The 27,761-nt window shown below is 48.4% G+C and overlaps 1 protein-coding gene across 6 annotated transcripts in view; it reads left to right on the top strand.

The window, feature by feature from the left end:
* Olfm2 (olfactomedin 2) overlaps window positions 1–27,761 on the top strand; it is a 78,644-nt gene that overhangs the window by 48,394 nt on the left and 2,489 nt on the right. For 5 of the 6 annotated variants that reach the window (NM_001357639.1, NM_173777.4, NM_001357635.1 and 2 more), the window contains 4 exons: window positions 22,217–22,366; window positions 25,167–25,313; window positions 25,586–25,805; window positions 26,134–26,240. In NM_001357639.1, coding sequence (NP_001344568.1) covers window positions 22,217–22,366; window positions 25,167–25,313; window positions 25,586–25,805; window positions 26,134–26,240 — 624 coding nt within the window. Of the gene's footprint in view, window positions 1–22,216; window positions 22,367–24,811; window positions 24,909–25,166; window positions 25,314–25,585; window positions 25,806–26,133; window positions 26,241–27,761 lie in introns of those variants that run through there. The other variant, XM_030244365.1, reaches the window with a different exon arrangement.

Raw genomic sequence — 27,761 nt, 5'->3', positions numbered from 1 at the left:
TTGCCCAAAGTAACAAGGCTAGAAAGCAGTACCACACATGTTCTTTGCCATGCACTGGGTGAGGTTAAGAGCATGAGCCTCGCATGCTCATGCTCCTGGCATGCACGTAGGTGATAATGCAATCGACACTTGCAGAGCTGGTCTTCAGAACGCTGAGGCTGGAGGTGCCTGCCAGAGCTCCTGAAGCGGGCTGGACACAGGTGCAGCTAGCCACAATGCCTGCTGATTGAAGGCCCTTCTGAGCTCAGCCACCTGGCAAGACAATGACAGGCCCCTGCTGACTGTCATCCGCAAAGGAGCAGAGGGGGCAAAGGGCCTCTCTGCCTGGGAGCAGCTGCTCCCAGCTCTGCCAGGATTGATTTTCCCTTCAAGTGGCCCATTCTTATTAACAAAGGGCTCGGTGACCCAGGTGACCCTCACCACCCACTCTCCTGCAAGTGCGTTCTGTCTTTGTGCAGTTCTCTTTGGGTCCAAGGGATGGAACCGAAGGTCTCATGCATGCTAGGCAGATGCTGGGCCACAGCTTTCTGCCTTGGACATGAATTTCTTTGGAAAATCTGGGAAAGTCCAAAGGATGCATGGAATTCCATGTGAGTTTCTCTGCTGCCTTGGCTCAGTTCAATCAAGGGATAAACTGTGTACGCCGCTCCCAAGCACATGTTTGTCTTAACTCCAGTGTCTCAGAGTGTGGCTGTGTATGGGAAGAGCCTTCAGAAGGGAGCCGATGCAGGTTCTGAGGCCAGTCAGCCAACAGCAGCTCAAAAATTGATAAAGGGCTGGGTAGAGTGGTGTGTGCCTGTAACCCCAGTGCTTGGGAGGATTGTCAGGAGTTTAAGAACAGCCTGGGCTATATAATGAGTTCAGGGATAGGGTGGTGGCAGCAGCAGTGGTGAGGACCTGTGGCTAACCCAACTACCCACATGATTTTTGCCTTTTCATCTTCCCCAACTGTAAAGTTAAATAAACATCTTTGCTTTATAAATTAACCAGCCTCAGGCATTCTGTTACAGTAATAAAAGTGATGCCTACACAAGCCTCCTGCACAGAGGAAATGGAGCAGAGGAAAAAATTAGATTTGGAGGAAAAATGGAGAACATTCTAGCTCGCCTCCCAGACCCCACCCCCACTCTCACCCCTAGTTTTATCCTCAGCCTCTCATTGACAGCTTTTGAAATGTTCTACTAGGGTAGAACCTTTAGGAAGGCAAGGACTTCATTCGTGGCTGCATTCCTGGAGCTTGGGGCAGTACCCAGTGCATAGTAGATGCTTAGTGGATGCTCCTGGGAGGAGCAGGTGCCCATGTGCACTGGGCCTTTGGTGAGGTTCCCTCTGCTAAGAATCCAGCCTCCCTACCCCACGGCCCCCATCCACCCACTTGCTCTGTTCAGTTACTGTGGCTCAGCCAGCTTTCCTCACACAGCCTTGTCACACCCTTTTATAATTGCCTCCTCACTTGTCTCTTTTTGGCTTGTGTATGAATTTGGGGAGCTGCAGTCCTAGCCCCCTTTGTGAGGAAAACAGCCTCGGGCATCTCAAGAGCTCTCTCTGAACTGCGACTTTAAGCACTCAGAATACATTAGCTCCCTGCATCGGCAAACCATCAACTGTACTGTCACCACTTTCCCTGTTTGGGAAATGAGGAACCTGAGGCTCAGAGACAGTAAACAACTTGCTCACTTTTGGTATTGCAGAGCCAAGGCAGTGCCTGTGAGATGACTCAGTAAAGGCACTTACAGCCAAGCTGGTCCACCTGTGTCTGATCCCTGGAACCTATATGGTGAAAGGACAGAGCCGACCACAGAAAGCTGTCCTCTGACCTCTACAAGTTTGCCATGACATGAGCATATACATACATACATACATACATACATACATACATACATACATAAAGTGTAATTGGAAAACAATAAGTTCAGACTGTGTGACCCCCTTTGTTTTTGTGCTCCAGGTCACACCCACTCACTAGTATTTATTTATATATTTGTTTATGTTGAGACAGGGTCTCTCTATGTAGCCCTGGCTGCCTGGAGTTCACTTTGTAGACTAGACTGGCCTCCAACTCGCCTTTACCTGATGAGTGCTAGAATTAAAGACGTGTGTCACCATGCTAGGCCCATCCATTTATTTTTATTCTGAAAGCAGCTCTATGACATTCCCTATGAGCCACACTGCACTGGGAAGCTTCTGTTTGCTTCTATGGAGACCGTGCCTTCTCTAGAGCCCAGGCTGCTCTTGGACTCTGGATCACCTCACCTCAGCCTCCCATGTACCAGGATGATAGCAGTGCCCTGTCATGTCATCAGGTAAAGCATTTAAATACTTAAAACAGCTTATTCCAAGACCATCAGATTGGAGCTATTTCAGATCAGCTGAGCCTCGGGTTACAGCTGGGCCACTGAGGGCCAGAGTGGCTAAGTTACTACAAGTCCAATAGCACATAGCAGAACTAAGATTTGAACACAGGAAACTTGGATCCAGAATCATCTGAGAGGGCTAAATGCATTTAGACATTTGTTTGAAACCTTGGAACGTATGTCCAGAGGTACAACTAAGTGAAGGCTGGTCTGGACACCTATATGAAGTAGCCACCCTAGAGATATAGCTCAGCGGTAGATCCCCAGCCCAGAATCCCCCAGTGAGATTCTGTGTTTGATGAACAGCACAGAAAAAAAACGAAACAAAGAGGGCAGGAGAGCAGGGAAGAAGGGGTGGCAAACCAGCTGGTATGCTGGACTTCCAGGGACATGGCAGTAGCCATGGAGGCCATCCCAAGAGCCGGCAGCTTCTGGCCTGGGCTCCTTGGACAGCAGGTAGCTCCGCACCCTCATGTCCCAGCCCGTGTGCAGCCTCCACCGTCGGTCTCCAGCCTGCCCGGGAGCCTCCTTGCAGCAAACGTTTCATTTTGTGCCAGGGTGTCCCTGGCTATCCGTACAAACGCCTCCGCCAGCACGAAAGATAAATTTCTCCCGCGCCGACCTCTCCGCACAGCGGGATTGATTTCCGAACTCCAGCCCCTGCCGCAGCTCGGGCCCAGCCCCCACCGCGAGTACCAAGGGCTGCAGATTTATACCCTGGCCAGAAATTGAATTCCTGTAAGTCGAGGGAAGTGTCTAAAAAGCTCATCCGGGCTCATTTTTACTTCTGACAAACTTCAGGTGAGAGATTAAATCGGAGTCGGGCTTCCAGCAGCAGGGACCCTGCAGACTGAGAAATCACTATCTGTCTTCCACCCCCTGCCTGGAGCTCGGCCTTCCAGGGCTGAGAAAGCAACTGGACCTTCGCTGAGCAAGCAGTTAAGGGGGCGGGTTCCCGCTGCCGACTAGCGAAAGGGCACCTGCTCTGTGGCCTTCTTGGTCCCCATTGAAAATATGGAGACATTCACAATGATGCAACTTGAAACCGCTCATTTGGGTCAAGATGGCTCCTTGGGTAGACGCACTTGCCTCTAAGCATGACGACTGGAGTTCCATCCCTGGGATCCACATGTCAGAAGGTCAAAACCGCCTCCAAAAGTTATCTACTGACCTCTAAACATTCATCATGACATACGCACCCCAACAAATAAATAAATGCCCATTTTAAATAAATAAATAAATAAATAAAGGGCTGAAGAGATGTCTTAGAGATTGAGTCCATACTGTTCTTGTAGAGAACACACACACACTTAAAAATAACAAAAAAAAATCTTAAAAACAAAAAAATTAAACACTTCTTTTAAATAGGCTATAGCAACCTGGGCCATGGGTGATTCTCATTAAGCGTCTCTTGGCTATGGCAAGGAAGACCTCAGAGTCTGGATAAGTACAGAGCCCTCAGCCTAACTGCCCCACCATTGCCAGAGAGAGGCACAGGGAAAAACAGGGAGGAAGAAGCAGAGACAGCAGTAACAGGTTGGGAGAAGGAAGAAGGAAAAGCCACCAGAAAGGCACCTCTAGCTCTGGAAAACCAGCTGTCTGATGCAAATGTGGCTGGCTGCTCCAGTCCTTGGTTCAAAAGCTGCTAAGTATTAAAGAAACGAGTCCTTGATGTCAACACAAAAAGGATCAAAAAGGAGTCTTTCTGAGAAGACAGGCGTTTTTATGTCTCTCTGAACTTCGATAGATCTGGCCTCTGGCAGGGAGGCAGACAGAACAAGCCGAGCTGTAGGCTGAGGTAAATGACTGTGGATCCAGGATTTGTTCATTCAGTAACTCAGCTGCAGCTGCTACAGGAAGACAGCGGCATCTGGGGGAACCTGCAGACGGATGAGAAGGGTGTAGGGACACGGGTCCTAGTCCCCTCTTATTTTACTTTTTGGGGGTTGGTGGTGGTGCTAGGATACATGACTTTGTGTATGCTTAGAAGAAGTGTTCTAGCCCCTGGAGGCAGACCTCCAGCCTCTTACTGGGGAATCTAGGCAAGGGTTTTATCACTGAGCCATGCCCCAGCAATGTTTGCTGCTGCTGCTGCTGGTGGTGGTGGTGGTGGTGGTGGTGGTGGTGGTGGTGGTGGTGGTGGTGATGATGGTGGTGGTGGTGGTGGTGGTGGTGGTGGTGGTGGTGGTGGTGAAGGATTCTAGGCAGGTGCTCTACAGGTGAGCCACGCCCCCAAATCCTCACTGAAAGATTCTAGACAGGGGCCTCTACCGATAAGCTAGACCCCAGTGAAGTTCCTGAGTATAAAAAGGAGGATCTGAGAGTGAGGCTTCATATAAAAAACTGGGCAATCACTGACTTCCAAAACCAAAAAGCTACTGGGCATTTTACAGAATCTCTGAGTGGTGTCCCTCAAGGCTGTCAAGGTCACAGGAAAGAGTGGAGACACTGTCCCAGAGCAGAGAAGCGTAAGGACATGGGGTGACTCAGTGCAGTGTGGGATCTTGGATTGGTTTCTGGACCCAAAAAAGGACTTGAGTGGGAAAACTGGAGAAACTGGACAAGTCTGAATTCAGTTAGTAGTGACGGTGGCTCAGTTGTGATCAGTGTGCTGGGGTTATGTAAGACATTAACAATTCAAGAAAGGGAGCAGGGACCAGGCGGGTGCTCCCTGGTCTGTCTTGTGGAATTTTCCTGTAAACCTAAACTTACTTCAAAGAAGACGTTTATTAGAAAAGAATCAGCAGGGCGCTCACAAGCATTCTGGAAGCTGTTGGGTTTTGTGTGTGATAAGAGCCTGGGGCCCAGTGGACCGCATGCTCAGCACTGTGATTGGCTCAGAGTGGATAGTAATTGATGACGTGCCCGAAGCACATCTGTGACACCCACATTAGTTCAGATGTGGTACAAGGCAGCCATCTCCCAAGTTCACACACTAGTGAGGTGGTGGAGCCGGCATATGTGCTAATAGTGTGCGTGGAAGTCAGAGGTCAACGACAACGCCAAGGATCTTCTCTGTTTATCCACTGCCTTTGTTTTTTTTTTCATTTTATTTATTTGTGTCTGTGTATATATATGTGTGTGAGTGTGTGTATGTATGTGGCGTGTATGTGTGGTGTGTGTGTATGTGTGTGCTGTGAGGTAGGCTTGTTTTATTGCCGTTTTACAGATGACACAGACCAAGTGATAAGCTGGGAAAGCTACCAAGCAAAAGGAAGGGAGGGAGACGATCCCGGACCTGAACATTCATTACGGCTTAATCTCACTTAATCTTGTAAGAAACCAGCTGCCAAGCACTTAGCACAGGGCACCGCTCAGAGGAGCGAAAGAAATGTCCGCTGTTATTTATTATTAATTATTAGCATGGCTGCTGTTGCTAAAGAATTTCTAGCATAGGCCTGTCACACAGCACTGTCACAGAACACTGCATATGTGTGTTCATGTGTGTGAACGTGTGCATGTACCCTAAATACTATGGGAACATTTAAGCAGTGGGAGGAATGCTGGATTGATCTATTTTCTTTGACTGTAACAAAATTCCAGAGACTGGGTCATGTACAAAGAAGAAATGTTTAGAGGCTGAGAGTTCAAGGTTGGGTGTCCCTTCTGGTAAGGGGCTCATGATGGATGTCATTACAGTGCAGTGGCACACAATGTGACAGAAAGCCAGGGCTATTCAGGAGGCAGGGTCACTTCTGTTATTCACCCGTTAGTCAGGGTTTCTATATGTAGTCCCAGACTGGCCCTGAACTTACAGTTGTCCTCCCAAGTGCTGGGATTGTGGATGTGAGCCAACATGCCTGGCAAGGCTCGCCCTTTGTGTTATTTTATTATTTATGTACTTAGTTTTAGGCTGTTTGTTTGTTTGGTTTGGTTTTTCAAGACAGGGTTTGGACGGTTTTTATTGTGACCCACTCTTGTGGGTACTAGCTTATTCCATGATCCAGCATGAGTGTCTGTTGTGTGAGAACAAACACCTACTCACTTCGGATAGGGACTGAGGAGAAACCCAAGCACAAATAACACCAAAGTCCAACTTGGAAAACCAATGTGCTTAGGTGGGCTTTACAGGGGCAGAACCCACTCAAAGGGAGCTTCATCATCAAAACCCACCCCAGCATGGGTTACAGCACTCAAAGCTGGGGACCTGGAGTGCACTGCACAGCCTGCAGGCTGCTCAACAGGCTGGACAGCGTCCTTTCCAAGGGACTCTGGTCTAAACCTCTTCCAGGCAGCCTGGCTGGTTTCTGCTTCTTCCAGGCAGCTGGACTTGTCTTAAGGTTTTCTTCTGCAGTTTGTGGTGTCTGAGATTCACTCTCAACAGTGAATCTGTTTACTGCTTATATACAATTAGACAGGGAGAGACCTAGTGAATCTGGTCAGTTTTAGAGACTTCCTGAAGCTATTCTGAGTGGTTGGGTTCCTGTCTTTTTCTTTTTTTTCAAATTTTTATTAGATATTTTCTTCATTTACATTTCAAATGCTATCCCAAAAGTCCCCTATACCCTCCCCCCTTCCCCGCCCTGCTTCCCTACCCACCCACTCCCACTTCTTGGCCCTGGCTTTCCCCTGTACTGAGGCATATAAAGTTTCCAATACCAAGGGGCCTCTCTTCCCAATGATGGCCAACTAGGCCATCTTCTGATACATATGCAGCTAGAGACACAAGCTCTGGGGGTGCTGGTTAGTTCGTATTGTAGTTCCACCTATAGGGTTGCAGACCCCTTCAGCTCCTTGGGTACTTTCTCTAGCTCCTCCATTGGGGGCCCTGTGTTCCATCCACTAGATGACTGTGAGCATCCACTTCTGTATTTGCCAGGCATTGGCATAGCCTCACATGAGACAGCTATATCAGGGTCCTTTCAGCAAAATCTTGCTGGCATATGCAATGGGTTCCTGTCTTAAGGAGTGTCCCTGTCAGATGGTCTGTTTCACTTCCCCTTACAACAGTGGTTCTCAATTTCCCTAATGCTGTGACTGTTTAATACAGTTTTTCATGTTGCGGTGACCCCTAACCATAAAATTATCAAATGCATGGACGGAAGAACAGAAAGATAGATCAATAGATCAATGGGTGGATAGATAGTAAATAGATGGGTGAATGAATGAATGAGTATACATATAGATGGATGGATGGATTATGAACGGAGAATGAATGAGAAGTGAGTGAATGACTGAATGTATGAATGGGTGAGGGAGTGGGCATTCTCACAGTCTCGCCCACTCTGCCTCCCAGCTCTCCCAGGCAGAGCCACCGAGGCTCAAACGATTCCCTGCCCTTCAGCCTGGCCAGGTGAGCTGATCTCTTTTTTAAAGTCTGACAAGCTTATCACTCAGTTGGGATTTGCTCAACAGCTCCAGGTCTGACAAAGGCAGCTGGCTATTATCTCAAGCTCTCCAAAGGGCTGGCTGCTGACACGGTTCAGATGCAGCAGCCAGGCGTGTCCCTGAAGCATTTATCACAGCCCCTCTTCCAGGACTGCTTCCGAGCCGGCCAGAAGCCCATGTCAGCCTGAGCTCAGACAGCCCTCCTGGGGGAGAGAAGGGGGAGAGGGGGGAGGGAGAGAAGGCAGGGAGACTATTCACTGTGAATATGTGAAGACATTTGGTCTCTAACCAACCAGCCCACCAACATTGAGCCATTCCATAAACATCTGAAAGACAGAGAGAACTCCCCACCCTCATACCACTTTCTACCTTGGCAGAGGTCTGTCTTAATCACTCCCTGAGGCCTGAAAGGTCATGGCGACCCAGGTTTAGATGAAAAGGACAGGGGAAAGGCATTGAGGTCATGTTTGCTGTGACCATGTTAGCCTGAAGGGAGATCATGTTTGAACCTTGGCTCCACTACTAACAGGCTGTGCCACTGTGGTCAAGAGTCTTGGCTTTTCTTTGCCCTAGGGAGAATTGGCACCTCCAGCCTTGTAATGAGGATTAAACCTGTTAGCAGATGCTATGTCCTCAGAGCACCCATCAGATGCATCAGGGGCTGCAGTATCCTGTACTGCCCAGCACCACAGGTTCCAAGTCAGTGTGATGTTGAGTACCTCGCCCTCCCCTTCCCTCCTCTCCCCTCCCCTCCCCCTCTCCTTCCCTCCCCTCCCCCTCCCACTCTCCTTCCCTCCTCTCCCCTTCCCTCCCCCTCTCCTTCCCTCCTCTCCCCTCCCCTCTCCCTCTCCTTCCCTCCCCTCCCCTCCCCCTCTCCTTCCCTCCTCTCCCCTCCCCCTCCCCTCTCCTTCCCTCCCCTCCCCTCCCCCTCCCCCTCTCCTTCCCTCCCCTCCCCCTCCCCCTCCCCCTCTCCTTCCCTCCTCTGCCCTCCCCTCCCCCTCCCCCTCCCCCTCTCCTTCCCTCCTCTCTCCTCCCCTCCCCTTCTCTCCCAGTCTCCCTCTCTCTCTCTCTCTCTCTGACCTTCCTGAGGAGAGAGCTTGTTAATAAACTAGCCTTCTCTAGTACAGCCCAGCCCTTGTCAGTGTGTTCCTTAGGAGGTAAGCCCAGCTGGGATGGTAGTGTGTGCTTTTGATTCCAGTACTGGAGGCAAGCAGATCTCTGTGAGTTCAAGGCCAGCTTGGTCTACATAGTAAGTTCCAGGCCAGTTCTACACAGTGAGACAAATAAAAAAGTGGTGTGGCCTGATAAATCTATCATGTTTGGGATGGATTGTGGGCCCAGCCTTCCTTACTTTTGACCTGGAGATATGTCATAGTATCCTTCCCTGCTGCTGTGACAAAAATACTCTGACAAAAGGCAACTTAAGACACAAAGGATTTATTCTGGCTCACACAGAGGGCCAGTGAGAGGGCTCAGCTGGCAAAGGGGCTTGCTGTTCAAACTTGGGGATCTGAGTTAGATTCCTGGAACCTACATGAAGGTGGAAAGAGATCAGACTCCATAGAGTGTCCTATGACCTTCACATGCATGCTGTGGCACACATGTCCTTCACTACAATGACAGCCAAGCAACAGGACTGAAGAGATAGCTCAGTGGTTAAAACACAAGGCTCTTCCAGAGGATCTGACACATGGAAGCTCACAACTATCTATAACTCCAGTCCCAGGGGATCCAACATTGTCTTCTGGTCTCTGTGGGTACCGTATGCATATGGTACAGACATACATGGAGGGAAACACCATAAAATAAAATAAAACAAAACAAAACAAAAATAAAATAATTTAAATAAAACACATAGTCTTTTTTGTTTTTGTTTTTCTTTGTTTGTTTGTTTTGAGGCAGAGTTTCTCTACATAGCCTTGACTATCCTGGAACTCACTCTCTGTAGATCAGGCTGGCTTCAAACTCACAAAGATCCACCTGCCTCTGCTTCCCAAGTGCCTGGCAAAACCACATATTCTGACTCATAGTTCAGGGATACAGTCCCTCATTGCAGGGAGGTCAAACCAACAAGAGCTAATGCAACCCGTCATGTGGCTGCCACAATCACAGCCGAGAGCAATGGCCACGCTGCTCAGTCCACTGGCTCCATTTGTGTTACATTCACCACCCAAGTGTATTAGTTTTGATTCAGTCATGCTGTGGTAGCACGACTACAACTTTGATTGGATAGATTTATTTGACTAATCCATGGGGAGTCAGGGCAGGCACTCAGGGTAGAAACCTGGAGGCAGGAACTGAAGGGAGACCACAGAGCATCGCTCCTTGCTGGCTTGTTACTCATGGCTTGTTCAGCTTGTTTGTTGGTTTGGTTTGGTTTGTTTCTCTTTCCAGACAGGGTTTCTCTGTGTAGCCTTGGCTGTCCTGGAACTTGCTCTGTAGACCAGGCTGCCCTCAGATCCCACTGTCTCTGCCTCCGGAGTGCTGGGATCAAAGGCATTTGCAACCAAAGCAGGCTCAACCTGCTTTCTTATACATTGGCTCAAGTTCTTCCATATCAACCATCAATCAAGAAAATGACCCATAAGCTGGCCCACAGGCCAATCTGATGGAGGCATTTTCTCAGTTGGGGTTCCATCCTCCCAGGTCACTCTTGGTTGTGTCAAGTTAACAAAAAAAAAAAAAAAAAAAAAAGGAAGCCAGCACACCTGAGAATGGCCCCACCCACAACTACAATGTGTCTTTCCATATCAACTAATGTCATCAAAATAACCCGGCACAGGCATGCCCATCTCCCAGGTGCTTCCAGATCCTGTCAAACTGATAATTTGCGCTGCCTACATGGAACTTTGACACTTCTGATGTGGACTGCATCTGTTACATGACATCACTAAGGCCACCTCAATGCTAGCATCTTTCCTTGTATCTCTAGAGTGGAGGGATAAACAAACAAACAAGCATCTAGGGGGCTGGCAAGGAGGCACAGGAAATAAAAGCACCTGCCATGTAACCTGAAGACCTGAGTTTGAGTCCCAGAGCACACACGGTAGAAGCTGAACCTACTCCTGAAGGCTGTCGTATGGTCTCCATATGCCCATGGCTTGCTTGTGACTACATATGTACACAAACGCACAGACAATAGTAATGATAATAATTAGACTTGACATATAGACAAATGCAGGTCTGGAAGGTGATTGAGTTGGTAAAGTGCTTGCCTTGCGAGCATGAAGACTCTATTTTGAAAATCCTGAGCCTGGTGGTCCATGCTTGTAAACCGAGTCCTAGGGAAGTCGAGCCAGGAGGATTCACAGGCAGCCTGTCTGGCTGCACTGAGAGCTTCAGGCCAGGGAAAGACTGTCTAAATATAAGATGGGGCTGGCAAGATGGGTCAGTGGCTACAGGTGCTTTTTTTTGTGGCAGCCTGGTGACCTGAGTTTCACCTCCAGATCCCACATAAAGATGTAAGGAGAGGACACCACAAAGCTGTCTTCCAGCCTCCACATGCTGGCGCACAAAGTAATAAGAGTATTTGTAAAGGAATGGATGACTCCTGAAGAATGATATCTGAGTCTGTCCTCTGACCTACACCACACATATAGACACACACACAGATACACACAAGACACACACAGACACACAGAGACACACACAAACACACACAGACACACACACAGACACACGCAGATACATACACACACACAAATACATACACAGACACACACACACAGATACATACACAGACACACACACAGATACACACACAAACACACATACACAGACACACACACAGATACACACACAAACACACACACAAACACAGATACACACAGACAGACACACACACAGACACATACACAGACACGGACAGACAGACAGACACATACACATTACTTCATTGGCCTTTGGGTATTAAGAAGGTAGCAATTTTAAAAATAGCTGCAGGGCTAGTGTGTAGCTCAGTGGTAGAATGCCTCTCTAGAATGTATGAGATGCTGGGCTCCATCACCAGCACCATCAAGAAAACTGTACAGGGCTAGACAGATGGCTCAGCAGTTAAGAGCACTGACTGCTCTTCCAGAGGTCCTGAGTTCAAATCCCAGGAACCACATGGTGGCTCACAACCATCTGTAATAAGAGTCTGATGCCCTCTTCTGATATGTCTGAGGACAGCTACAGTATACTCATGAAAATAAAATAAATAAGTAAAATCTTTTTTAAAGAAAAGAAAGGAAAAGAAACCTGTACAGCCTAATGGTGACTGTGACCAACTTCTCTAGCCCCATCTGTCTAGGGCTATTTTAATTCTATATGCACACTCTATTGGCTCTCTTTGTAAACCATTGCATCCCCCAGGGATCCTTGTGAAGTAGGAACAATTAACATGTCACTTTCACAGGTGAGGAGGGTGGGGCTCAGATAAATTAACCAACTTGTCTGGGTTCAAATTGTTAATGGAGAACACAAATCCAGGCAGGACCTTGTGGACTAGGCACCACTCCGATGGAATAGGAGTGAGAACCGTCCGGGGCCAGGTGTGCAGGCGAGCGAGCAGTGATGGAGCGAGCATTCATCTGGAGTCTCGGTGCGCTGAAGGTGGAGGCAGGAAGGCTGAGAGTCTGAGCCAGCCTGGGCTGTAGACCAAGAATTTGTCTGAAGAAAAAAAAAAAGGAGAGAAGGAGGGAAGAGAGAAGAGAAAGAAAATGAGGAGGGGAGAGGAGAGAAAGGATGGGAATAAAGGGATGAGAAAGAGAGAAGCCTAAAGGCAGCACAAGAGAGGGGGAGGGGCGGGGGAGGGGGAGGGGGAGGGGCAGCTCCTAAATTTTGGATTTTGCCCGGAAAGACGTGGGTGACATCACAGAATCCTTTTTGGGAGGCCGTGGGAGAAATCCCTGCCTGTTCTCAGTACCTAAAATAGTTGCTGCTTCTTGAGAGCATCTGGCGTCCTTTGCTTTCAGGACACTGGGGACAGCAGAAGTGACCAGCTTTCTCTTTTCGAGTTTTGTGCTGAGGAACTAGAAGCCAAATTCTTGGCCAACCATATGCTGTCAGGGCCGGGTGTTAACACATTCGTTTTTCTCAGTCTTCTTCCTGCTTGTGCACCTCTTACTCCTGTGCCAAAATAAAAACATGAATTTAAACAAGCTTTAGAGTCGGGGTTGGGTTTTGGTTGGTTGGTCTAGCAAGTGGGAAGCCCTGGGTTTCACCTTCAGTGTGGTATAACACTGGGTGTGGTGTCACACGTCTGTAATCGCAGCACTGGGCCATGGTCATCCTCAACTACATAGAGTTAGAGGCCAGCCTGGGCTCAATTAGACCTTTTCTCAAACAAAACAAGGCGTGAGGGTACCAGGGTTATGAGAGTCCTGTCAAGAATGATGGGGCTGGGCTGTGACTGTGGGGAGTCACTTGTTTAGTTCCAGCAGGCTCTGGCTTCCATCTAACATTTCCTTATAGAGGGATTCGTGTTTATTGTTTAAATGGTGAGGTGGATCACTAGGTAAAGGCTCTTGCTGCCAAGCCTGACTAACTGAGATGGCGTCCAGGGCCCTCCATGATGGACCGAACCAACTCTGACCCCACCCCCAACACACACACATACACAGAGAGTGAGACAGAGACAGAGACATAGATAGACAGAGATATGCATCACAAAAAATAAATAAAATGAAATGCATTAAATTAAAAAATAACTTGTTTGTGTGGGTGTTTTGCCTGCACGTATGATTGTACCCTCATGTGTTCAGGATGTAGAGGCCAGAAGATGGTGTCAGGTGCCCTGGAACTGGAGTTACAGACAGTTATGAGTGGCAACTATGTAGGTCCTAGAGATACAATCTGGAAGGGCAGTTAGAGGTCTGAACCGTTAACCTACCTTGATCGATAACTTCACACACACACACACACACACACACACACACACACACACACACATGCATTGTTTTGAAATAGCAAAGAAATTTGGGGAGGAAGTTAAGCTTGGGTGATAGCTGTTAAAGAACTTGCCACCATGCAACCAAGCCTAGAACCCACCCCCAGAACACACACAGTTTTAAAAGCTCTGTTGTGGTGGTACATGGTTGTAATTCCAGTGCTGGCAAGGCAGGGACAGAAGTCTTCCTGGGGTTCCCTGGACAGCCAGCTCAGCTGAATTGATGAGCTCCAGGTCAATCAGAGATACTTTCTCAAAAAAACAAGGTGGAGGGCTGGCTGTGTTGGCACATGCCATTAATTGCAGCACTGGTGTGTGTGTGTGTGTGTGTGTGTGTGTGTGTGTGTATGTGTGTGTGTGCGCGCGCGCGCGCGCGTGTGTGTGTGTGTGTGTGTGTGTGTGTGTGTGTGTGTGTGTGTGTGTAGAGGCAGACAGATCAAGACCAGCCTCATCTATATGATGAGTTCCAGAACAGCCAGGGCTACATAGAGAGATCCCTATCTCAAACACAACAAACAACAACAACAACAACAACAACAACCCAAGGTAGACAACACTTGACTGTTGAGGCTTGAGGACTGAAGCCCAAGGTTGTCCTCTGATCTCCACATTCGTTCATTGCAGGCCCGAGTGCGGACACACACACACAGACACACAGACAGACATACACACAGATAGACATACACACACAGACATACACACACAGACCACACACAGACGTACACACACAGACAGACATACACACAGACAGACATACACACACAGACACACACACAGACATACACACAGACACACACACAAACATACACACAGACACACACACAGACACAGCACAGAGACATACATACATACATACATACATACATACATACATACAGACAGACACACACACACACACACACACTGAGAAAACAAACTTAAAGCCAGTGATAAGAAAGTCTGACTTAGAGATGGAGGTAGGGCTGGGTTGTACAGCCCTTTTGTAGACTTTCTGAAGTTCTGAGTTCCATATATACGTGTGATATCTTTGTGTGGTATGAGGTTGGAATCCAATGCCTATGTATGCTAAATAAGCACTCTAGGGTTCAGAGTCCCAGATTGTTCTTGCTTTATAATGCATCTTTCTGTGGATGCATCTTATAATGTTAAGTTATTATGCCAATTATTATGTAATTAGAAACTTAAAAAAGAGACACTCCTACCTGTCTAGTTTTAGGCAGTGCCTAATAAAATTCTTTTATGGGCAGAAAGAGGGCTCAGCAGGTAAAGGTCCTTGGATGGCCCAAGTTCAACCCGAGAACTCATACAGTAGAAGAGAGCTGCTAGCTGTTCTCTGATCGACATATACTCCCACATCATGGCACATGTGTGCACCTGTGTGTGTTCGTGCGCACATACCCTACATTGTAATTAAAAGAATTCTTTTTTTAAAAAGATCACTGTAAGCCGGGTGTGGTGGTGCATGCCTTTAATCCCAGTACTTGGGAGGCAGAGGTAGGTGGATTTCTGAGTTGGAGGCCAGCCTGGTCTACAGAGTGAGTTCCAGGACGGCCAGGGCTACACAGAAACCCTGTCTCAAAAAACCAAACCAAACCAACCAACCAACCAACCAAACAACCAAACAAAAAAACAAAGAGCACTGTAGCAGCCTGGTACTTGGCCATATGATCCTTATGATTTGTGTGGGCTGGATTCTGAGTCTCAAATTGGCTGGGTAAAGTGCAAGAACAGACATCTGACCACCTTGGCTGTGGGTTGGCAGCACGCCCTCCCAGAGTGTCTGATCCCACTCTCAAATTTAATTGGAACCATTGTGTGGTGTTTTACATATCCTTGTAAACCACTTAGATGCTTTTCTGGAAGGAAGAAAAGTCCAAATAAATATATAAGCCCCAAGCCACCTCAGCTTGCTGATTAAATTACCCAGTCTCAAATTCGATTCTATCCTCATTTTATTAAGAGGCAGCTGCTTGCTCTCTTCCAGTTGGCTAATCCTCCCTCAGCCAGTGCTCAGGGGGTGGCTGCCCCCAGGGAACCTAGCCACAATCCCTCTGTCTCAGGAAGCTTTTTTCTTTTCTTCATTTTAGCAGAGTTGGGGATAAACCTCAAGGCTGGCATGACTACTAAGCCAGTACTCACTGGGGGATTCTAGGCAGGGGCTCTGCCACTGAGCCACGCCCCCAGCCCCTCATTGGGGGATTCTAGGCAGGGGCTCTGCCACTGAGCCACGCCCCCAGCCCCTCATTGGGGGATTCTAGGCAGGGGCTCTGCCACTGAGCCACGCCCCCAGCCCCTCACTGGGGAATTCTTGAAAGGAGCTCTATCATTGCCCTGTGTGTCTCAGGCTTAATTAACCCTGAGTCTATTATGGAGCCCTGTGCTTAATTGGGACAGCAGCTTCCATGAAAGTATTTGAAAACTCCAGCTCACAAAATGTGATTTGAAGAAGAGGTACTTGAGGGCATAGCTTATCCTCTTAGAGCCCATTAGTGGACATATTAAGATGGGAACCAGAACTCAGGAAAAAAGAGTGCCTGGGAGGCTCGAGAGATGACCCTCTTTTACAGAGGACCTGAGTTCAGTTCTCAGCGCCCATGAGAGGTAGCTCACAAGTACATGTAACTAAAGCTCCAGGGCTCAAACGCCCTCTTTTGGCTTCAAAGGGCACTGCACTCATGTGCATATACCACTCTCCCCCACCCCGCCCCAATTAAAATAAAGTATTTGAAAAGCACATCCCTGCCTTTTGATAAGATTATGGGGTGGCTCAGGAGGTGCCTTGGTTGGAATTATATTGGATAAGGTAGAACCAGAAGCCACTGGTTGCACGAGAGGTTTAGGGACTCATGCTTTCCTGTAAATGCGTTTTCTGGTGAGATTCCTAGAAGCTGAAGGATTGGAACTGGTGATGGTGTGGGACCCCTAACTCTGCCAGACAGAGGCTTCAACTGGGTGAGGGGCCCCTCCCTCTTCTCATGTGCCCAAGATTTTCCTCTCTCTCTCTCTCTCTCTCTCTCTCTCTCTCTCTCTCTCTCTCTCTCTCTCTCTCTCTCTGTATATGTGTGTGTGTGTGTGTGTGTGTGTGTGTATTTGTGTGTTAATGTGAAGGCACTGAATGGCTTTTGTGGGGTCAGAGGACAACTTGTGAGAGCCAGTTTACCCCTACTCTGTGGGTGCCCAGGAGGTGAGCTGAGATTGTCAGGCTTAATGGCAAGCACTTTTACCAGTTGGGCCATCTTGCTTGCTCCACACTGTTATTTTATGCATTTCCCTGAGATAGACCATTGTGCCCCTCAGGTTAAGACCCTCCAGGAATTAGGGAGTTTGGTGCCAAGCTACATAGACCCCAGTCTTGAAATGGCATTTGGACTGTTCAACATCAAGCCTTCTAGGTCATTCCCATTCCATAGTAGTGAACTTGACTGAATATTTGAACTTAACCCTGCAGGGCAAAACTCGGGATCTTAGTGTGCTGAGACCTGGCGGCCAAACCCGAGGCATTTAATTCCACAGCTGCAGAGAACACTCCAGCGGGGCGCGTGCCATACAGACAATTATTTTAGGAAAGCCACAGAAGCTGTCTCTTCGTGGTGCTTAGATCTTGCTTCTCTTTTACAATTCAATATTTCATATGTTGGGAGAAGTGTCTTGTTTGCTTCAAAGGACATGCCAGGAAGCACAGGCCGGAGATGCTAATTATGTGGACGGGGCTGCTTTGTTTTTGCATAATGAGAATCTTTGAGGGGAGCTCTAGCCTAATTGCTTGGGGACCTGAGCCAGTGGGAGGATATATAGGCAGGGACATTTGGGCTCCTGTTCTTTGTTCAGTTTTGAAAGAACTGGATTTGCTTTGAAAGGAGGCTAAGCAATTGTGCTTTCTTTGGGGAACAAGGGGAAGCCTTTTGTGGGCCATTTTTCCTGTGTTAGACTGAGTTCCTGGCTGAGCCTAGTGAACCAAGCCTGTAGTACCAGCTGCCTGGACACAAGAAGCATACAAGACCAGCCTGGGTAACTTAGTGAGACTCTACTTCAAAAGAAAAAGTAAGAGATGGCTCAACAGTTAAGAGCACTGACTGCTCTACTAGAGGACCTGGGTTCAATTCCTGGCACCACCATGGCAGCTCACAACTCTAACAGTTTCATGGGTCCTATGCTGTCTTCTGATCTTCCCAGGCAGGCATTTAATGCACAGGTATACATGGAGGCAAAACAAAGACCACAGTATCCAGGTACCCAGACATCCTGAAAACTAATCCGGAACGGAGCCACTTTGTTTACTGGAGGCTCTCGTGGGAGTTGCAGAAAATGAGCCTGTGTACCCAGAGTTGATGAGCAGCCCCCAGGCCTCCTGGCTCTGTAAGACTTCCTGGAGTAGCCAGAAGTTTTCTAATAGAAACCAGCCATGGTGATACTTGCCTGTTATTCCAGAACTCCAAGGGTATAGATAGGCAGAAGTATCAGACCAGGTCATCCTTGGCTACACAGTGCGTTCGAAGCCAGCCTGGGATACATGAAATCTTGTCTCAAAACAAAAAAACTAAGCAAAATGAACAACAACAACAACAACAACAAGTGTTCTACAGGTAGCTGGTTGTGGTGGTACGTGCCTTTAATACCAGTACTGGAGAGGCAGTTGGATCTTGTGAATTCAAGGCCAGTCTGGTAAACAAGGCAAGTTACAGGATAGCTTAGACTATTACACAGAGAAACCCTGTCTGGAAAAACCAAAACCAAACCAAACCAAACCAAACCTTTAAGAGTTCTCTGACAAAGGACTGGAGAGTTGGCTCAGTGATTAAGAGTACTGGCTGTTGTAGAGCCTTGGTTCCATTGCCAGCATCCACATGGCCCCTAACAGCTGTCCTGGAACTGCAGCTCCAGAGGACTGAAAACACACACTCAGGCAAAAAACACATACAGACAAGACAGAACAAAACCAAACAAGACAAGACAAAACAAGACAAGCGCTCTTGCGCAGGAGAGGCATGGCTCACTAGGTGTGCTAGAAGACCTTAGAGTCTCTCCTGACTACATGTACAGAATGGACTATGACAGCTTCCAGGGCATACAGGGCACTGAATCATTCTTAAATTTTTTATTAGCACAATATACATAATAATGGTTATGGCATTTTCATAGCCCACAGTGATCTCTCATTGTATTCATCCCATCTCATCCCTGGTCCTGCCCACTCCTGCTGACTCCTCCCTCTTCCCAGCCAGCCTTTCTATTTTCATGTCTTTCTCTTTTTTTGTGACCCAGTGGGTTTTGTGAGGGTTGACTGCTTACAGAGTGTGGGTGAAGGGCTGTTTACAGGGTGATAGGCTCCTTACCAGTGGCCAAACCACTGAGGAAATGTCTTTTCCTCCTGAGCAACCATTACTGCTTATTAATCCTAAGGCAGGGACAGAGCCTTGAGCTTTGTCTCCCAACCCCAGCTACCAATAACTGCCCATCACCCCTCAGAGATGGTTGTGGTCTCATTAGTCCCTTCTCCAGCAACCATTAATTGTCTATCAGCCCTCAGGGAGGCTTCTGCTGTTTGAGCCTTGGCTCTGCCTAATTCATTTCTTTTCTTTTTAAAATTTTTCTTTTAATTATATTTTTTATTTTATGTATACTGGTGTTCTGCTTCCATGTGTGAGAATGTCAGACCCCCCCTGGAACTGGAATTACAGACAGTTGTGAGCTGCCATGTGGATGCTGGGAATTGAACATGGGTCCTTTGGAAGAGCAGCCAGTGCTCCTAACTGCTGAGCCATCTCTCTGACTTGGCCAGTAGGTACAATGACTCAGCGGGTAAAAATACTTGCCACCAAACCTGATGACCTGAGTTCTATTCCAGGGAATCACACTGTGGAAATAGAGAACCAATTTCTGCCAGTTGACCTCTGGCTTCTACATGCATTCTGAGCCACACAATGTACACACACACACACACACACACACACACACACACACGCACACACTAAGTAAGTAAATAAGTAAGTAAATAAATAAATGTAATAAATAAACAAAACCTTGAGCAGGAGTTCATGCAAGGTAAGCCGTGCAGGCTCTGACAGAGGGAGTCCCCGGCTTAGGTAGGATGTAAGAGGCACAGCCTGAGTCATTACCACGGTCTCCGCTGTCGTCTGTGAATGGATTATTTTTCTTATAAATTAGTGGAGGTGTGGAGCTCACTGTGTAGTTAGCTCATTTGCTCACATTTCAATAAAAGAATGTATTGAGTGGGAAGAGACGAGCGCGCAGCAGGAGTCTCCCCAATTGCTCCTGACTCAGCCTGCCTTACCTCTGCCTCAGCTCCTGGGCACTGCCTCTTTGGGATCAGTAACAGCCTTGCAGATAGTGGCTTGTGCGCTGCTTGCCTCTCCAGAAACACGCGTGGTAGGACGCAGTGTAGGCAGGACTGGGCTCAGTGGCTCATGCTTGCCCAGTATGCCCAGTGCTTGCCACAAAGACCTGGCTTCCCTCCTCAGCACTGAGGAATAGAGCGTAGCAGTCCATGACTGTCAGCCTAGTGCTCAAGAGGTGGAGTCAGGAGGATCAGGATTTCACCAGCATCCATGGCTACAAGATGGAGTTTGAGGCCAGCATGTGCTATGTGAGCTCCTGCTTCAATACAAAAACAAGCATGCTAGATAGGACCGAAGTTCTGCATTTCTCATCTCCCGGTCACTACTCACTGTCTTCGCCTGGACTCCAGCAGTCCCTCTGAGCTGGGACTGAGCACCCGCATCAGTGCGTCGTCAGTGTGTCAGTGAGCATCTATCTCTCTTCTGCTGATGATTCTCCATTGCTTCCACCTCGTCCACACCAGAAGCCAAAGTCCTGGCTGCTGCTCATCAGTTCCTTCACAGTCACACTGTCACCTCCCCACTCTTGCCTCCCTTCACTTAGTGCCTGGCTCACTCTGGTCTTGTCACTCAGGTCCATGGCCCTGCCTCAGGCCTTGCTGTTCCTCTTGCCTGGAACACCTTTCCATACACATGGTGCTCCCCTATCCCCGTCCAGTCTGCACTCACGGAAGTCACACCCTGAATGACACCTGCTCCCCACACCCTCTTTTCCCGAATTTCTTCTGTCTATATTACTCAATAATTCAACATGTGCAATCTCCACTTATTTACATGTGTGTGTTTCCTCCACTTTTGAAATGTGTGTGGATGTGTATACACAACAGGCATGTGGGGACCGGGGACAACCTCAGGTATAGTTCACCAGGAGCCATTCAGCTGTTTTTGAGACTGGTCTCTCTGTAGCCTGGAGCTCACCAAGGAGGCTAAGCCGGCTAGACACTACAGAGATCCTCCTGTAACAATGGCCCCAGAACTTGCACCACCATCCAGGGCTTTTTGTGGGTGCTGGGGATCTGAACTTGGGTCCTCAAGCTTATGCAACAAGCACTTTCCCCACTGAGCCGTCTTGTCTGACCCTGGTGTCTGCTCTTTAAAGATGTTGCTATGCTGGGTTGTAGTGGAGTACAGCTTTAATCCCAGCACTTGGGAGGCAGAGGCAGGCAGCTCTCTTAGTTCAAGTCCAGCTTGGTCTACAGAGTGAGTGTGAGGACAGCCAGTGCAATACAGAGAAACCCTGTCTCGAAAAACACCAAACAAATGAACAAAAATGATGTTTCCCTCCATCCTGCATTCTTTCTTCTGAAACAGGGTTTCCTTAAGCACTACTGGGAGATCGATGTATTGATTTGAACTTACTGTGGATACCCAATCTGTGTAGCACACTCCAACACAGAATTCCTACACTTAAGCAATCCTCCTGCCTCAGCCCCCAAGTGCTGGGTTATCAGGCATGCACTACCACATCCAGCTCCAAGTCCCTGATTTTTCAGTGGCTATTCTTAGGTCCCTTTGCACGTTGATACTTAGAGTGCTGAAAGTTTCCCTGGGGCTGGGGCTCAGTGGGTACAGTGCTGGCCTATCATGAGGCAGGCTCTGGATTCAATTCCTTGCACCTAAGAATCAGGGGTGGTGTTACCCTCCTGTAACCCCAACACACAAGAGGTCAGGGCAGGTAGATCACAAGTTCAAGGTTACCTTCGGCTATATAGTTAGTTCAAGGCCAGCCTAGGCTAGATACAGCATACATGTGGCAGTCCAAAGACAACCTAGAGTGTCAGTGTCCACTGTCCACCTTGTTTGAGACAGTGTCTTGTTCATACCTGTGTAAGCCAGTCTAGAAGGTCCAAGAGCTTCCAGGATTCTCCTGTCTGCACCTCCCACTTTGATAGAGTGTTAGGGTTACAGACATGATCTCCAGTGTCTGTTTTATGTGGGTTGTGGGGAACCAAACTCAGGTCCTCACAGTGGCATGGTAAGTGCTTTCCCCCTTGTTTCCCCACGTGTGCATGTGTGTGCTGGTATGCACTTGTACACATGTGCAGAGACCAGAGGAAGATCTCAGCTGGTGATGTTCCTCAGGTACCTCCCACCTTGTTTGAGACAGAGCCTTTCATTGGCCTGCTAAGTTGTCCAGTTGTCCAGTCAGGCCAGAGAGCCTCCAGGGGTCAGCCAGTCTCTGTCTCTATCTTTTTTCACGAGCTCTGTGGATGGGTTCCTACTCTCTAACTACAGCCTTTCCTCCACAGACTCTCTTCCAGAGCCCGGAGGAGGGCTGGCAGCTTTATACGTCAGCCCAGGCACCTGATGGCAAGTGCGTCTGCACAGCCGTGATCCCTGCGCAGAGCACCTGTGCCCGAGACGGTCGGAGCAGAGAGCTTCGGCAACTCATGGAGAAGGTAGGGCCTGGCAGCTGCTGGGGGAGGCTGACATTCCCTTTTGCCTCTCCTCTTCCTGTCACCATCTAGGCTAAACCACAAAAGATCCAGCTGGGTAGCTTGTTTTAAAGTGGCCAATGGTCAAGATACCATCTAGGTAGGTTTTTATTTTCTTTTTTATTTACATTTTTATTAATTTTTTTTTTTTGGTTTTGTTGAGATAGGATCTCCCTAGGTAGCCCTGGCTGTTCTGGAACTCACTCTGTAGACCAGGCTGGCCTTGAACTCAGAGATCCACCTGCCTCTGCCTCTTCATTGCTGGGATTAAAGCTGTTTGTAACCATACCCAGCTCTATTAAATATTTTGAATTTACCTTTCTTGTTGTTGTTATTATTTTGAGACAGGTCTCACTGTGAAGCCCTGGCTGGCCTGGAACTTGCTCTATGAACCAAACTAGCCTCAGACTCACAGAGATCTACCTGTCTTTCTGCCTCTCTAGTGCTGGAACTAAGAGTGGGCACCACTTATCCTACTTGTTTGCTTTTCCTTTTTGAAACAGTATCACATAGCCCAGGCTGTCCTAAAATTCACTATATAGCTCAAGCTTTGAACTTCCGGTCCTCCTGCCTCGGTCTCCAGAGTGTTGGGATGAGTGACAGGCATGGACCCACTTCTGTCTTCCAGGTGAATGCCTTCATTCATTATTTGTTCCAGGCTTCCTAGAAAGAGTGGCCGCATGTTTACAGAGCTGGGAAGGCTGTCGTGTCAGGGACAGCCTTCATTTGTTCTTGTGCACTCTGACCAGGCAGCCAGTGCTCCATGCAGCCTTGGATGTCCCTGCTAAGAAGGTGCTTGGTGCCCTCATCAGGCAAGGGTCTTACCTGCTCTTCATTCTGTAAAGGCTTGTGCAAATTGTGCAGCTGGGAGTGGCAGTGCACACCTATAATGCCAGGACTTGGGAAGCTGAGGCAGAATGACTGCCACAAGTTTGAGTCCAGCCTGGGCCACACAGGAAGATCCTGTTGAGTGGGAGGTGGGGAGGGGGGCTGGGTTGCCGCCAAGCCTTACGGCCTGAGTTCAATCCTCAGGTCCTATACGGTTAGAAGAGAGAATGAACTCCCACCAAGTGTCCTCTGACTGCCACATACCAAACAAACAAATGTAATTTTAAAACATTTTAAAGAGGAGAGAGGAATAGTTGGGAACTTAAACCAGTCTGGCTGAAGTATGAACTTCAGGTTTGGTGACCCTGTCTCAAAAAATAAGGTGGAGGGTTATTGTGGAAAACAAACAACATCAATCTCTGTCCTTCCAGACATACTTATGCAGATGTGTATGCACACATATATACATACGTACATACATAGATATGTATGCACACACATATACACACATACATAGGTATGTATGCACACACACCTAACACACTTACACATAGATATGGATGTACACACACACAGACAGACATGTATTCACACAGACACATACACACTTAGCTATACAGATATGTATGCACACACACCTAACACACTTACACATAGATATGGATGTACACACACACACACAGACATGTATTCAAACAGACACATACACACTTAGCTATACAGATATGTATGCACACACACACATGCCTGCATGCGGAATCCTTTTCACCCTGGCTGCCTCCACTTCATCTGTCTCCAGGATGTTTCAAATTCTTTGCTGACTGAAGTCCCTGTCACTGCCTATTTGTGTCAGCTGTGATGACTGCAGCCACCCCCCTCACTGAACAGAGGAGGAAGCTGAGACTTGGCTGCAGGGAGCACCTGGGGACCTGCAACCCACCCACCCCTGCCTCTCAGAGTCCTGCTCTGCCCACTGCCCTTACCGAAACCGCTTTTCCCCAAAGCTGTGGACTTTTACATAGGGCCCTTATTCACAGTGGCTGAAAAAAAATAGTTCATGGCTTGACTAGTGATGTGTACCTCCGGGTCTTGTATAGCCTAGGCTGCTCTTGAACTCACTGTGTATCTAAGGAGGACCTTGAAGTTCAAATCCTCCTGGATCCACTTCCCAAGTGGTTTGCGTACGAGTATGAACCACCCAGTTTATGCAAGGGTTGGATCCAGGGCTTTGTGCATCCCTGACAACCCCTCTATTACTGAGCTTTTAAAGCCCTAAAGCCCCAGGACCCTCCCACCGCTGTTTTCGCTTTGTTGTTGTTGTTACAGGCAAGGTTATACTCTGACCCAGACTGACCTGGAATTCATGCTGCAGCCTTGGCTGAGCTGGAACTCATGGCAATCCTTCTGCTTTAGCCTGAGTGCTGGGATTACTTCTGTGGCCCACCACTTCTGGCTCTTTTTTGCTTTTCAAAACAGGACTTCTCTTTGTAGTCCTGGCTGTCCTGAAACTCGCTTTGTAGACCAGGCTGGCCTTGAACTCACAGAGAGCCACCTGCCTCTGCCTCCTAAGTGCTGGAACTAAAGGCATGCACCACCACCACCCAGCCTGGGCCCTTTTTTTGAGGATACCCTTGAAATTCTGATCCTTCGCCTATTCCTCCAAGTGCTGGGATTACAGGTGTGTGCTACCACTCCTGGTTCTAGTCTTCATTTTGGAAAAGACCCTCTGCCTTGCTGTATCCGGAGGATGGAAGCCAAGTATTGGGGAGGAGGGGCCAGGTGTGAAGGGATGGGACTTTGTGGAGTCTGCTATTGGAAAGTTGCCAGTGAGATCAGAGGAGAATAGGGTTGGCAGGGGGTCTGTACTGGTCCTGGCCACCTTATCCCGTCAGTGGCTGGGAGGAGGAGCTTGTCTCCTGAATGGTTTTCCTTCTAGGTCCAGAATGTGTCCCAGTCCATGGAGGTCCTTGAGCTAAGGACATTCCGGGATCTCCAGTATGTTCGCAGCATGGAGACCCTCATGCGGAGCCTGGATGCAAGGCTCAGGGCAGCCGATGGGTCAGTCTCAGCCAAAAGCTTTCAGGTGGGTTCTTCTGAGCTCAGCTCTGAGGTCAAGAGAGTGGTTGGAGGGTTTGGGGGAGGGGCTGCAGTAAGAGTGATTGCAGTGAGAAAGCCAGAGGACCTGAGTTCCAAGGGTGGGGCCACGTCTGGGAAGAAATGAGGGGTTGGCTGGCCAGTGGGGTCCTGAAGGCATCCGTTGGCAAGGGATGAGCACTGTATCCAAGATGATAGGGGGTTAAGCTATGGGTCAAGGGTCAGGGGTCAGATCGGCGGCCATTTTCTCCTGGTGAGCAGGAACTGAAGGACAGGATGACAGAGCTGCTGCCCCTGAGTTCAGTGCTGGAGCAGTACAAAGCAGACACACGAACCATTGTGCGCCTGCGGGAGGAGGTGAGGAACCTCTCTGGCAACCTGGCTGCCATCCAAGAGGAAATGGGTGCCTACGGGTACGAGGACTTGCAACAGCGCGTGATGGCCCTGGAAGCCCGACTCCATGCCTGCGCGCAGAAGCTGGGTATGCCTTGACCCTGAAGCTTGCCCCAACCCCGAACTCCACACCCATGCCCAATGCTGCCCGTGCGCTCCAAAGCTAGGTACGGTTTGGCATCTAACTGCTAACCCTCCCTCTTTGGTATCCCTAACCCAATGCCACCTCAGGCCCCAAAACTGGAAGTAGCTTTGGCTCATTTTCAACCCTTTATGTCCAAGTTGACATCCTGAGATGACACTCAGGTTTCCTCCCTGACCTCAGCCCCCAGCCCTTCCCAGTGCACCCAGTGTCCTGCCTCCTCTCGGAGGTCTTGCTGCAGTCTATCCTCACGCTCACTGTTCCTATCTCCCAGGCTGCGGGAAGCTGACAGGCGTCAGTAACCCTATTACCATCCGGGCCATGGGGTCCCGCTTCGGTTCCTGGATGACTGACACAATGGCCCCCAGTGCAGACAGCAGGGTGAGTGATCTCACTTCAGTGACTGCCTGCTGGCGCCCGGGGAATCCACACTTGATTCTTATTTAGGTTTCAGTTTTATTATTTTTAACTCGTGGGTGAATATGGGGAGGTGGGTAGTGCACTTGAAAGAGAAAAGGCCACTGGATGTCCCTAAGAGCTGGAGTTAGGATCTGCCTGTCTCTGCTTCTTGAGTGCTGGGATGAAGGGTGTATACTACCACCATGTCCAGCCCACTCACTGTTTAAAAATAATTACATTATTATTTACTTAGTGTGTGTGTGTACACATGGATGTGTGTGTACATGTGCACCACAGCATGTTATGTGTAGGTCAGAGGTTCAATTCTCTCCTCCTACCACATGGCTCTTGGGGATTGACCTGAGGCTGTCAGGCTTGGAAGCAGGCACCTTACTCTTTGGGCAGTCTCACACCAGTGGTTTGTACTCTATCATCCTGAGTCTTTGGCCCTTCCCTCGACTGCCTAGTGACCACCAGACTGAGGTTCCTCTGTCCTTGTCAGTCTATGTCATCTGTCTAGAGAATATGCTGGTAGGGTGCATGTGTCTTTTGACATCAGGGACATACTCTGAGAACTGCAGTTAGGCAATCTTGTCATGGTGTAGACATCATATAGTACTTGCAGAAATTAAAATGGCATAGGGATAGGGAGGGAACTAGCACAGGGGTAAGAGTGTTTGCTCCACAAACATGACGACCTGAGTTCAAACCCCAGTCATCCATGAGTGGCCATGTGCACCAGTGCCGTGGGGAGCAGAGACAGGGGATCACTGGAGCTTACTGGGTCCAGTGCCAGGTTAATTTAGAGACCCTATCTCAAATAAATGAGGTGGAGGTCGATACAGCAGGACATCTAATGTCCTCTTCTGGCCTCTGCCTGTTTCATTTCTGTGGTTGATAAAATACTCTGACAAAAAGTAACTTAGAGAAGAAAGGGACTTAGTTTAACTTACAATTCCAGGTTAAAGTCCATCATTGTAAAGAAGTCAAGACATGAATTTCAAACAGCTAGTCACATCACGAGCACAGTCAGGATCAGAGAGAAAGGCACTGTACGCACACATTCTTGCTTGCTTGTGCTCAGATCAGTTTCTCCATTCTCACACAGTTCAGAACTCCTTGCCTAGTGAATGGTGTTGTCCACAATGGGCCGGGTCTCCCCACATTAATGAACAATTAAGACAATTCCTTATAGACATGTCCACAGTCCAATTTTCTGTAGACAATCTCTCATTGAGACTCACTTACTAGGTAGTTCTTGGTTGTTTCAAGCTGAAGCTAACCAACACAATATGGAGAGGAGGTTCAGTGGTTAAGAGCAATGGCTGCACTTCCAGAGGTCCTGAGTTTAATTCCCAGCACACACATGGTGGCTCACAACAATGTCTTCTTCTTGTATGAAGGTGTACATGCAGATAGAGCACTCATACATAAACTTCATAATCCATAAATCTTTAAAAGTTAACCATCACAATGGGTGATCAAGTGAGCAGGGCAGTAACT

This window comes from Mus musculus, chromosome 9 (assembly GCF_000001635.26).
Source record: "Mus musculus strain C57BL/6J chromosome 9, GRCm38.p6 C57BL/6J".
Classification (NCBI taxonomy): domain Eukaryota; kingdom Metazoa; phylum Chordata; class Mammalia; order Rodentia; family Muridae; genus Mus; species Mus musculus.
This window is presented reverse-complemented; position numbering and strand designations above follow the sequence as displayed.